The sequence below is a fragment of the Lepus europaeus genome, chromosome 8 (assembly GCF_033115175.1).
Source record: "Lepus europaeus isolate LE1 chromosome 8, mLepTim1.pri, whole genome shotgun sequence".
Taxonomy (NCBI): domain Eukaryota; kingdom Metazoa; phylum Chordata; class Mammalia; order Lagomorpha; family Leporidae; genus Lepus; species Lepus europaeus.
The window spans coordinates 9,451,780-9,463,839 of record NC_084834.1 but is presented as its reverse complement, the minus strand read 5'-3'; the positions used below and the strand labels follow the sequence as shown (position 1 = coordinate 9,463,839).

The following is a 12,060-nucleotide window of genomic DNA, read 5'->3' as shown; positions in this document are numbered from 1 at the left end:
TTTGCTTTTATAATGGGATTGATCTTGCAAGAAGATATTCACATTATGGCAAACTTACGCTGTCTTGCCTTTAGAGTCATTGTATTCTGCAAAATTTCATCATCCCACACTCACATATCTACCTGATTCCATCAATGAGACAACACGGTCTCTATGCTTGAAATGCTTGCAGGAGGAAATTGACAGCAAATGGTTTTATTTGCTCACAATGAGGAGTGGTGATGTTTAATTTCTTCATCTCTTAAAAACTAGAGTCTTAGGGAAATTTTTTTTCAGAGATTATTTATTTATTTGAAAGGCAGAATCACAGAGAGAGACAGAGAAACAGAGAGAAAGATCTTCCATCTGCTGGTTCACTTCCCAGCTGACCATAACAACCAGGGCTGGGCCAGGCAGAAGCCAGGAGCTGGGAGCTTCTTCTCTGTCTCCCTCATGGGTGACAGAGACTCAAATAGTTGGGCCATCTTCCACTGCTTTTCCCAGGCCACTAGCAGAGAGCTGGATGCTGGCATCTTAACCCAGCACTAACTCCAGGGAAATTCCTTTAACAAAAATCATAAGAGAAAGAAAATATCAAATTAAAAGTCTGCTACTTGAGGATTAAGATTCATTGAAGTCGTTTAGCTCACTAGGTGCCAATGCTATTCCATTTTAGCATTTGTTACATAAGGTAATTATTTTCTAACATTCATCAAAAGTGAATGATATTCTGAAAAATGCTTTCAAAAACTTTGTGAATTGGGACCATTGCTTCGGCACGGCAGGATAAACCAACACTTGCCATGCCAGCATCCCATATCACAGTACGTTGGAGTCCTGAGTGCACCGCTTGTGAGCCAGCCTCCTCCTAACGCACTGGGAAAGCTGTGCAAGGACTTGGGCCCCTGCCTCCCATGTGGGAGACCTGCATGAGGTTTCTAGCTCCTGCATTTGGCCTGGCACAGCCCTGGGTTTTCCAGCCATCTGGGGAGTAAACCAGTGAATGGATGATCTCTCTCTTGTTCATTCTCCCTCTCCCACTCTTTGTCAGTCAAATAAATAAATAAATCTTTTAAAAAAATGGTAAAGCAAACCTAATAGAGATAGGAGATGGTTTTTTCAATCTTCTGTTGGAACAAAGTTCATAGAACTCTCTCAAAGATAATGCACCAGGGCATGCAAACTCTGTCTCTGATACAGACATTCTCAGAGCGTCGTCTCTGCCTGGACTCTCTGCTTACACCGAAACTTCCTTTTCATATAATGTAATCTTACCAAGAAACTCAGTCTTATCAGTGTTCATTCTTTAACAAATGAGTTTTCTTAATATTACATTTAAGTGTGCTGCATTGCACCTTAGAACTTGAAATGGCTATAACACAATACATAGAGCAGGTGTCTTATAAACAATGAGAGCTAATGGCATAAAGTTCTGGATACTGGGGCATGTAAGACCTAGTCACCATCAGGTCCATTGTCTGCTCAATGCCAGATTCCTGGTCAGTAGATGGACTTCCTCTTGCTGGGTCCTGGCATGGTGGAAGGAGTGAGGGATCTGCTTGCTTATGAGGGCACAAATCCCAGTGCTGAGGGCTCTCCCCTGACATAACCACCTGCCAAAGCCCCATGTCTTAGTAACACAACGTCAGGAATTAAATTTCAACAAAGGGACTCAGCGGGGAGATAAGCGTTCAGTAAACACAGAAGAGAATTTTTAGTTGTTTTCTGATAGGCAGAGCTTATCTATTAAAATGTAAGAATCTATGTAAATGCTTGAGACCTGAGAAAAAATGCTTGAGACTTGAAAAAATATCCAAAGTGAAAAGGAAAATCAGTACTAACGAATGCTAATTAAATAGTTATAAAATATATCAACTTTGTTAAATTTTACATTTATGAAATTTAATTTTCAGGAAGTGTATGGTTTGAAGTTTCGGACTTGGTAGCAATCTCCACTTTGCCCAGTGATTTCAGATAAATCATTACCAATGCAAAAATTAAATCAGTTAATTGTTGGCACCAAAAAATGGTTTGGTAGACAGTGAAGCATGAACATCATGCCACAAAAATATTGTATTTCAATATTCTATAAACTAAATATTTACTTTCTTTTGTTTGTAACAAGGACAGATTGACTCATAATTTTTAAAAAAATAGCACTATCATGATCTTTCTTAAAAGAAATTAAAAACTTGAAATCTGTGTTATTGTTAACCTGTAGGATGGGACCTTTGTCAGCCGCTGTGGAATAAGTGGTAACAAATACTATAGCTGGTGGCTCAATACCATCTCTCCGATCTGTTTCCGTGGGCAATAATCATCGCCCCTGAAATGTGATTCCTGTCACATCCAGACAATATAATAACACTCTGCAGGTTTCGTGTTGTCTTCTAAAAGTGTGGTTTGCTATCAAACATTTCTTCAGTGATGATCAGTCCCACACCCCTATAATCATGACGTGTTGGCTTTGAACTGCTGTTCACTACAACGTTAATTTTCTTAGAGAGCACAGAGTTGGTTTGCTGTAGTGATTAGGACCTTGGATTTCAAAGTCTAACTTTCTGGATTCAAAATGCGGCTCCGCCAATTGTCTGTCTGCAGCCAACTTCTTTGGTCCTCTGTGCCTCAGTTTCCTAATATTTTTTTGAATGGAAGCTGTGATAGTGTAACTTCTTAGAGTTTTTATGAGGATCGAATGGGTTCACAGGTAAAAGTTCTTCTGACAGTCAGTATGCATCCTTACCTGCTGTTACTACAAGATTCATAGTTCCTAACATACGTGGCAAGCTGTTCAACCAACTTTTATTTCATTCTTTAGCAGGTAGTTTATTAGATAATTTTTTTACTTTGCTGGGTTGGTGTGTGAAAAACAAGATTGTATTAGAGAAATAAAATTCATTTTTAAATGCTTGTTTAAACTAGATAGTGGAGTAGTATGCTTTAACTTTTAAAAGTGGAAGACTTCAATACATTAAGTTTTCTATGTTCTTACAGTCCCATCTCCCAATTCCATTGCAGAGATGAATGTTTCCCTGTCATTCATTTGCAGAGATATTTTAGGCAAATAGAAGCAAGTGCATCTTTCTTCCCCTTTTACACCAATGGAAGTATAATAGACACACTTTTCTGCTTCTTACATTTTTTCACCCTTATTTTAGTTATTGTTCCATTTCAGGGCATAGTAAACTTTTTACTTTGATTAATAACTCAGAGCTTCACTGGATGTACCTAATTAATAATTACCAGACCACTGATCATGGGGAATTTTGTTATAAACAAACTCTCTATCCTAAAAGTACCAAATAAATAATGTTCCACTATTTGAATAAATGTTTTGGATAGGTATTGGGTATCTGCATGATAAAGTTTCATAGAAGAGAATTTCTGAAGTGAAAAGTTAGATTTTCTGAAGTTAAAAATTAGACGCATTCATAATTATTGATTAAGGAAATTGAAAACGCTTATTTTTGAAAATTAATGCATCCATACAGCACATGCTTCAAAATAAAAAAAAAAAACAGAAAAATGGTAAAAACTGAAACTCCCTCACATTTTCTTCCCTCTGTTAATCTGGGTTCCCTCACTGAAGTTAGTTTAATTGGCTTCACATATCCTTCCATGTGTGCAAGGGTACTGCCAGAAGTTCATAGAAAAATAGAATTCAAGAAGGTTTAGCTTGTTGTAAAACAATTTTGAAATCCATGCATAGTTTTTTCCATAATATTCATTTTTGTTGAACTTTTCAAAATTCCTCCATGTGAATGAGTTTAAAAATTCTTTGCATCAATATAACATTACCTTTTAATTCCATTTCCCGAAAACTTTTGAAGCCCCTTGTTTGTAGAAAACTTTCTAATACTGAAACAAAATTTCAGTTTTTTTTTTTCCGTGCATAGTTTTGGATTATTTTTGATTGTTTGTTTGTTTTAATAGGGAGCATATAGCCCCTACCAAGATGCTGCTGTAAGAGATACTGGCTGGAGATACCATGTACTGTCAGCACCATTCTAGGGACATAGCATTCACTACCTTACCTCTCAGCCTCACTAATGTGAATTTTATAAAAGTGATGCTTTCTCTGATTTTCACTATAACGAAGTTTCCCCTAGGTGAAAGGAGTGATAAATTCAGCATATCATTCTGGGCTTGGGCAAGGAGTTTTAGACCTACCACTGCCTACCTTGATACTTGGCACACGACACGAGCTTTGGAACTCGTTTACCATCTTCTCAGAAACTTCCTTCTTTTCTCTCCTCCATCTTTTAACTCCTGTGCCTCCACCATCCACTTCCTTGGTTTTCGCTCTGGACTGTCATGTTTTCCAGTTGCCTCCTAGGTAAAGATTATATAAGTGCTAGTTACTTGGATTTTACATATATAAAAATCATTAACTTACTCTCCTACCTGATGTTTCTGGACACAGTACTCTGATTAGAAGCATAAAGTGATTTTTCATTGTTCAGGTAGCCCTCTGATGCTGCTATTGGAAAAATTGGAGGCATTCTCCCCCTTATGCTTTGTGTATGACAGTTTTTGTTATCGTGCAAGTTTCCAGGATCTTTTCTCTCCTGGGTGTTCTCAATGACTTGCTAATCTGGGTCATTCATTATTCTGTCTCACTGGGAAAGGTCTTTTTAATCCAGGACCTCATTTGCTTTAGTGGTAGGGAAGTGTATAACATTACATTATTCTACATTATATATGATGCATATGTTAATATAATGTGTATGCCATATATTAAATATAATGCAATATGCTATAGTATCTTTGTATAAATTGTTATTTTTAACAAAATGAACAAGAAGAATGTGAGTATAGAGTGCTTGTCAATTGAAATGCATATATTAGAAGCATGCACGAGAGACCTGCAGTAAAAATGACATTAAATAATGCAAAAAATGGGCCACTTAAAATATTTTTATAATATTTTAGTAGCCAATAACTGAATTTGATACCTGTATTTTAGCAATTGTTATTCATACACATATTCTATTATTGCTTGTTTTGTAGGCTATTTTCAGGAATATAATTATAGGTAAATAATACATTTGAAAAGCATACAAAGCCAATTTCACTCCAAGTGTCATTTTTCAATATTTTAAATTCCAAGTGTCATTTTTGCAGTCTTTCCAGGTTTCAATATGTCATTCTTATTATTCTACACTTAACAAACTTAAGAGGCTAGCATTAAACACATGTAAAAAGGTAGTATTCTATATGGATTGAATATGTGAATGAAAAATTCTGAATCACAGCTTGTTTAGTAGGTCTAACCAATAAATATGCATTTTGGATTTTGCAATTTTGCTTTCAGAGATGGCCCACAACCTCTTATCACAAAAAAATCATCACATAAATTTTGTGATTTAATTTGTATTATATTCCCAATTATAATCCTCAACCACATATTTTATGCCTGAGAGAAGTGGAAGTAAAATTCTTTAAATCATATTCCTCTCTGAAATAAGATGTTATCATTGCATTACGACTTACTATGTTTGAAGTACTTATTGATCGTTCATTTTAAAAACATTTCAATACACTTAGGCATTTTATTACTTCTTTCAGTGATTGTTACCTTCTGTATATTGGAATAATTTGAGAAGCAGCATTGGCGTGGTGCTGAGTTAATTCTCAATGTGTGTGTCGCTTCTCTTTGCTTCTAGCATGCAGTGACCTGGAATTCAGGGAGGTGGCGAACAGATTACGGGACTGGTTCAAGGCCCTGCACGAGAGTGGAAGCCAGATCAAGAAGACCAAAGCCTTACTGCGGCCTGAGAGAAGCAGTAAGATTTCTAACTGGGATGAATGCTTTTATCTCCGACAGGAGGTTTTATTTCCACTGAATTCTTCAGAACAAAACAACATCCTTCCATGTTTATTCTTTCCTTAGATGCTGAGCAAAACTCAAAACGTTATCATTACTTCCAGCATATCCATAAGGTTTTGCAAGGATATAAAACATTGGCGACAACTCTTTTATTTGTAGAAAAGGGGGCATCTCCCTAGAAGCCATTTAGCTTCCTGTTGACTAAAAAGAATATTTTTCAGTGTTTTACCAAAAAATTACAGCAACACAGGTAGTAAAAGTAAGAATTTTGGAGTAACTAGATTTTTAGAGAACAAAACTGGACTCTCTCAGATTTTAGCCTTTGGAAGATTGCTTTGCTGATTCGAATCTAACTCTGTGAAATGGGTCGGTAGACAAGACGGGTTATCGACAAATCAAAAAACTTAAATACAGAATACTACACCACAGTAGTGGTGCCTAAAGGTGCTATTTCGATTGTGACTCCAATATCAAATGCTTTAAGAATAAGACTTTCAGCCATGGAAGGTGGGGATTGCAGAAAATTCCTTAATTCAAAGAAAGCAATGGAGGCATTTTAGGAAGCAGATTATTTATTGTGTTATTACTCCAGGATTTTGTTCAAGATTGCACTTCCTCACTGAAGGTGACAGCAGAGGAATCATGTCCCCTAAGCAAGGAAGGTCATAATTTGGTTCTGTCTTAAACCTTTGAATGTGTGATGACTACCCATAAGTGCCTTCTAATGAATTTCACCGAAAGGCCAGCGCTGCGGCTTACTAGGCTAATCCTCCGCCTGCAGCGCTGGCACACCGGGTTCTAGTCCCGGTAGGGGCACCGGATTCTATCCCGGTTGCTCTTCTTCCTGTCCAGCTCTCTGCTGTGGCCCAGGAAGGCAGTGGAGGATGGCCCAGGTCGTCAGGCCCTGCACCCGCATGGGAGACCAGGAGAAGCACCTGGCTCCTGGCTTCGGATCAGCGCGGTGTGCCGGACACATTGCACCGGCCTCAGCGGCCATTGGGGGTGAACCAATGGAAAAAGGAAGACCTTTCTCTCTGTGTCTCAATCTCACTGTCCACTCTGCCTGTCAAAAAAAAAAAATTCACTGAAAAATTACACTATTTCCCCTATCCTAGAGAAGAGTGTCTTAAGTTTGTCCCTGGATTTATTGAGTAAATTTTGGCTAGTTGTAGCATTTTTGGATGCCTTTTAGACTGAGCTTATGTTCTAGAAATCACAGCAGTTAAGATTCACCTCTGTATGACTGGGGTGTGTAAGAGATCTTACATACTGGTCTAAAGAAAGAAGCCCACATCCTCACTTCTGCCGATACCATAGTTGAATATTTTTATTGCTATCAAATTTCTCCTTTGGCCTGGAGTTCAGACTAATGATCCCTTCCAGATTTGTAGAGGGATCTGTCTAGCTCTTTGAGGAAACATCTCAGTCTCAGACTCTTTGGAAAGGGAATCAATCAGAAGCAGCTCCTCTGGAGTTGGGTATCTTGGGACAAGGAGAAAAAAAGTGAACCACAGGATTATTGTCATGATTGAAGGAGTCAGAGACCAGCTAGAAGTAAATTCCCAGAAGTTAGCTCTCCAATGAGCAGAGGGGTAAAATTTTAATTCCCCATGCTGCTCAGATGTGCACGGCACTGGGCGACTTTCTTTGACTCGATCACAGTTAATTTGTGAACCAGTCCTCCAGTACCACCCTGCCCTTATCCTTTCTTTTTCCTACATAGCATTAATTACTATCCAGCACAGTGATAATCTACATGTGCATTTTAATCATCCTTCTCGCCCTATAATCTACTGGAGACTATAAAGATAGTGTTCTTATCCACTACTCAATTGCCAGAGCCTAGCATAGAATTTGACACAATTGGCCAGCGCCACGGCTCACTAGGCTAATCCTCTGCCTGCGGCGCCGGCACACCAGGTTCTAGTCCTGGTCAGGACACTGGATTCTGTCCTGGTTGCCCCTCTTCCAGGCCAGCTCTCTGCTGTGGCCCGGGAGTGCAGTGGAGGATGGCCCAAGTGTTTGGGCCCTGCACCCCATGGGAGACCAGGAGAAGCACCTGGCTCCTGGCTTCAGATCAGTGCGGTGCGCCGGCCACAGCGCGCTGGCCGCAGTGGCCATTGGAGGATGAACCAACGGCAAAGGAAGACCTTTCTCTCTCTCTCTCTGTCTCACTGTCCACTCTGCCTGTCAAAAAATAAAAATAAATAAATAAATAAAAAGAATTTGACACAATGTTCACAATATAAAAATGAATGGAATAAGTGTACACACAATGCAAAAAACCATCTAATATACATTGTGTGGCTATCCTATAATTAAATCAAGAGTAGTCTCCCAGAAATGATTATTTGTTGTGTCATTATTTTCCCCGTGATAATGCTGCAGGCAGGTTATATTTCTTTATTTCTATGAGAAAGATTCTAAGCAGTTAAGGTGATGGGTCAAATGTGCATGCATCTCAAATTACAAATGATAATTCATTCCCCAAACTGCATTGTAAACAGCTTAGGATGCTGCTACTGGGGAAATCCACACCCCACATTGGAGTCTCTGGGATCAAGTCCCACTTCTGCTTCTGATCAGCTTCCTGCCAATGCACTTGGAGGGCCACAGATGATGATCCAATTACCAGAGTCTCTGCCACCCATATGGGAGACCTGGATGGAGTTCCTGGTTCCTGGCTTTAGCCTGGCCCAGCCATGGCTGTTGTGGCATTTGCATTTGGGGAGTAAACCAGTGGATGGAAGATCCTTTCTTTCTCTCTCTCCCCCTCTCTCTCTCCCTCTCCCTCTCTCTCTTTTTTTTCTCTCTCTCTACCTTTCAAATAAGTGAAGAAGAAATAAAACTTAAAATCTCATGGAATTAAAATTTCTGAGAGCAAGGCATGATAGTTAATTTTTACCTGCATCTCCACTAAAAAAAATCATTGCTATTCTTCTTAACCTTGCCGATCTGGTTACTGTGCTATCATATTTCAGCCTTAATTTAATTTGCATTTATTTAATTAGTATTGAATTTGAATATGAATTATATGTCAGAAACCTTTTATATAGCAAACAAAACAAAGCACATCAGAAGTGATATCTACTTATGTGCTCAGTCCTGAGAAAGGTATATTGATGGTTTCCATTATAATTATATTTAAACAGATCCTGCTAGCACTTTTGACAGTTTTTGATTTTTGTGTTATTTCTTCAGTTTTAAAGAACATATGGATTTATTTCTGTTACATCAATAAATTGTGCTTCTTATCACTTTATTTTGTATATTTTGGTAACTCTTATCATATATACTGCTTTCCAGAACGGTTTTCACCTCATCTGATGATAATACTACAATGAATGTATTTCATTTTTTCACATTTGTCTAATATCTTTGCTAACATTTACTGTATTAATTATGTTTAATTGTCTTTTTTAAAAATATAACCCATAGTTGTTTTTTTTGTTTAATGTGACAGTGATCTGATTTTGTTTTGTTTGTTTGTTTTCAAATAATTAATGATATGAAGAAGATAAGGACATGATAAAGTGAACTTGAAGCACATGAAAATATTGTGATAAGATACAAGATGTTTGCCTTTAAAGTATACTACCCAATTCGAAGAAAAACTAACTTTAAAATCTCCTACTAATAGCAGACCAGAAATCCAAGAAAATTTGGTCTAATTCTAATTTTGTACCAGTATAATAGTTGATTCTATTTTTTAAATTCTTATAAATAAATCCTTTAAATAGTAGCTTATATCTACCATAACAAACAATGTTTTTGGTTTAATCTTTTATAATTTTTTATTGGTTTAGGTTTTTGTTCTTCACATTTTTGGAACAATCATTCAATTTATTATAAAACAGAAAAAAATACTCTGTGTATCTTGCATAAAGAGTTGTCTTGTTCATTATTTTTCCTAGGAGAGTATATATATAAATATTCATTGCCTTATTTTTTAGTTTATAGGGAAAATTCTGAGGTAGATAATTTAAACAGTCATGTATCAGGATTGTATTGTAGATTAACACAACCTATAAATACACATTTTATGTTTTTATAGCCTTATGCTTCTTTGTCATATATCTTTTTAATGTGGCAAAAAAGAACATGTGGCAAAAGGACCGTGTTTATTAACATAATTAAGTATATAGAAAACACTTGACATAAAAATAAAAGACACAAAAATAAGAGACAAAATGCTATATAAATTAGAACCATGCTTTATTGTTTTCACTGTTTTTAGAGATAATTTAGATATTAGATATTCATCAGAGAATATTCATCAATTAACTAGCATAAGTCTAAGATTTTAAATTAGCAGAAAGTCTTAGAAATTATTTTTGAGTTGGTCCATTAAAAACATAATTACTGTTGAAATAAAGTTTGAGATCTAAATGACTTAATTTTACTAAAAACAAATTTATGTATTTTTATGATCTTACACATTTAGTAGATATAACATCATCTAATGCAATCAACACATTTATGTAAGCTTAGGGAAATATACCTAATAGAATAGCATATGAATGTGCTATTATAATTAGATGATAATGCTAAAGCTGTGGCTCAATTTAAAAATATATTTATTTTGCTTATTTGAAAGGCAGCGTTATGGAGAGAGAGAGAGAGAGAGAGAGAGAGAGAGAGAGAGAGATGTTCTATATGTTCGTTCACTCTGCAAATGGCAGGTCTGGGTCAGGTGGAATCCAGGATCCTGGAACTCCATCTGAGTCTCCCATATAGGTGGCAGGGGCCCAAGCACTTGGGCCATCTTCTGCTGCCTTTCCAGTCACATTAGCAGAGAGCTGGATGGGAAGTAGAGCATCTGGGACTTGAACAGGTACCCATATGGGATGCCATCATTGTAGGCAGCAGCTTTGCCCATTAATCCACAACATTGGCTCCACCATTTAAAAAAAATTCAGCTAGTCTCTCTTATTTAAATTATGCAAATTCAATTATTACAGCCCTTTTCTAATAAGACAGTTTTTAAAGGGTAGACGCTTGGCACCATGGTTGAGATGCTTCTTGGGACAGTCACATCTCGTGTCAGAGCCCCTGGGCTCAGGTACTGGCTCCTGCCCAGGTACTGGCTCCTGCCCACATTCCAGCTTCTTGCTCTCCTGCACTCTCAGAGGCAGCAGTGATGGCTCAAATCGCTGAGTCCCTGCCACCCCATTGGAAGACCCAGACTGAGTTCTATTCTCCCGGATTCGGCCTGGCTCAGCCCTAGCTGTTATAGGCTGTTGGGGAGTGAACCAATGGATGAGAGGTATTCTCTCTCTTTCCTTCAAATAAATAAAATTAAAAATAAAAATAAAAATTTAAGAAAAATATTTTTGAAAGAATTAGTATCTTTTTAATTTCCAGAAATGTTAAGATATAATTTATATAAGCACTTACCTCTGAGTCAAACAGAATCAAATTTTCATAAGAGATTTTATTATCTAATTTGGTTATGCCATCTGGAGGCCTGCAGAATAACAGATGTAACACACACACACACTAGCCTTTTTGCTTAATAAAACTATATACCAATTTGTACCCATTTCTCTGTGGGTTACAATACCCATTTGACTGAAAAGATAGAGAGATGTAGATTGAAGTTGACATGCATTTTGGGTGGTCAGAATATCTGCTTAATTGCCCAACTTCAAATTTAATGCACAAAAAAGTGATTGTAAATCTGACAAAAATATGCTTGTGTTTGTCATTAAATTCTGTTGATTTACTATGATTTTGTTTTTCATTCATTGACTATTAAATTATAATCCAAGTACTTAAAATGAAGCAGTTCATCTAAATCTTCTAAGTCAATCACAATTTTAAGTCAATAGAATTTGCAAAGTATGTTGTGCTTGTTGTTTTAATTAAGTTTCAGAATAGTGATGGTAGGGGCAAATATACAAGAGAGGGCCAAAATACACATTTAAAAATATTTTAAAGACAGGGAGATGCATAGAGAAAGGGGGAAAGAGGGAGAAGGGGAGAAAGTAAGACAGGAGAGTAAGGCTGAGAGAGCACTCCCATCTGCTGGCTCATTGCTTAAATGCCCACAATGGGGGGCTGGGACAAGGCTGAAGCCAGGAGCTAGAAATGCAACCGTGGTGTCCTTCATGGGTTGCAGGAAGTCGATTACTTGAGCCATCATTATTACCTCCCAGAGTTTGCACTGGCAGGATGCTGGAGTCAGGAGCCAGAACCAAGAACTGAACCCAGACACCATGATATAAAGGATGTAGGCATTTTAATTGCTA

General features: G+C 37.3%; 1 protein-coding gene across 5 annotated transcripts in view; it reads left to right on the top strand.

The window, feature by feature from the left end:
• The window catches only part of SPOCK3 (SPARC (osteonectin), cwcv and kazal like domains proteoglycan 3), a 499,116-nt gene that overhangs the window by 458,904 nt on the left and 28,152 nt on the right, over positions 1 to 12,060 (top strand). For 4 of the 5 annotated variants that reach the window (XM_062199006.1, XM_062199001.1, XM_062199004.1 and 1 more), the window contains one exon: positions 5,646 to 5,765. The exons of the other annotated variant lie outside the window; for it this stretch is intronic. In XM_062199006.1, coding sequence (XP_062054990.1) covers positions 5,646 to 5,765 — 120 coding nt within the window. The remainder of the gene's footprint in view (positions 1 to 5,645; positions 5,766 to 12,060) is intronic. 5 annotated transcript variants of the gene reach the window in all.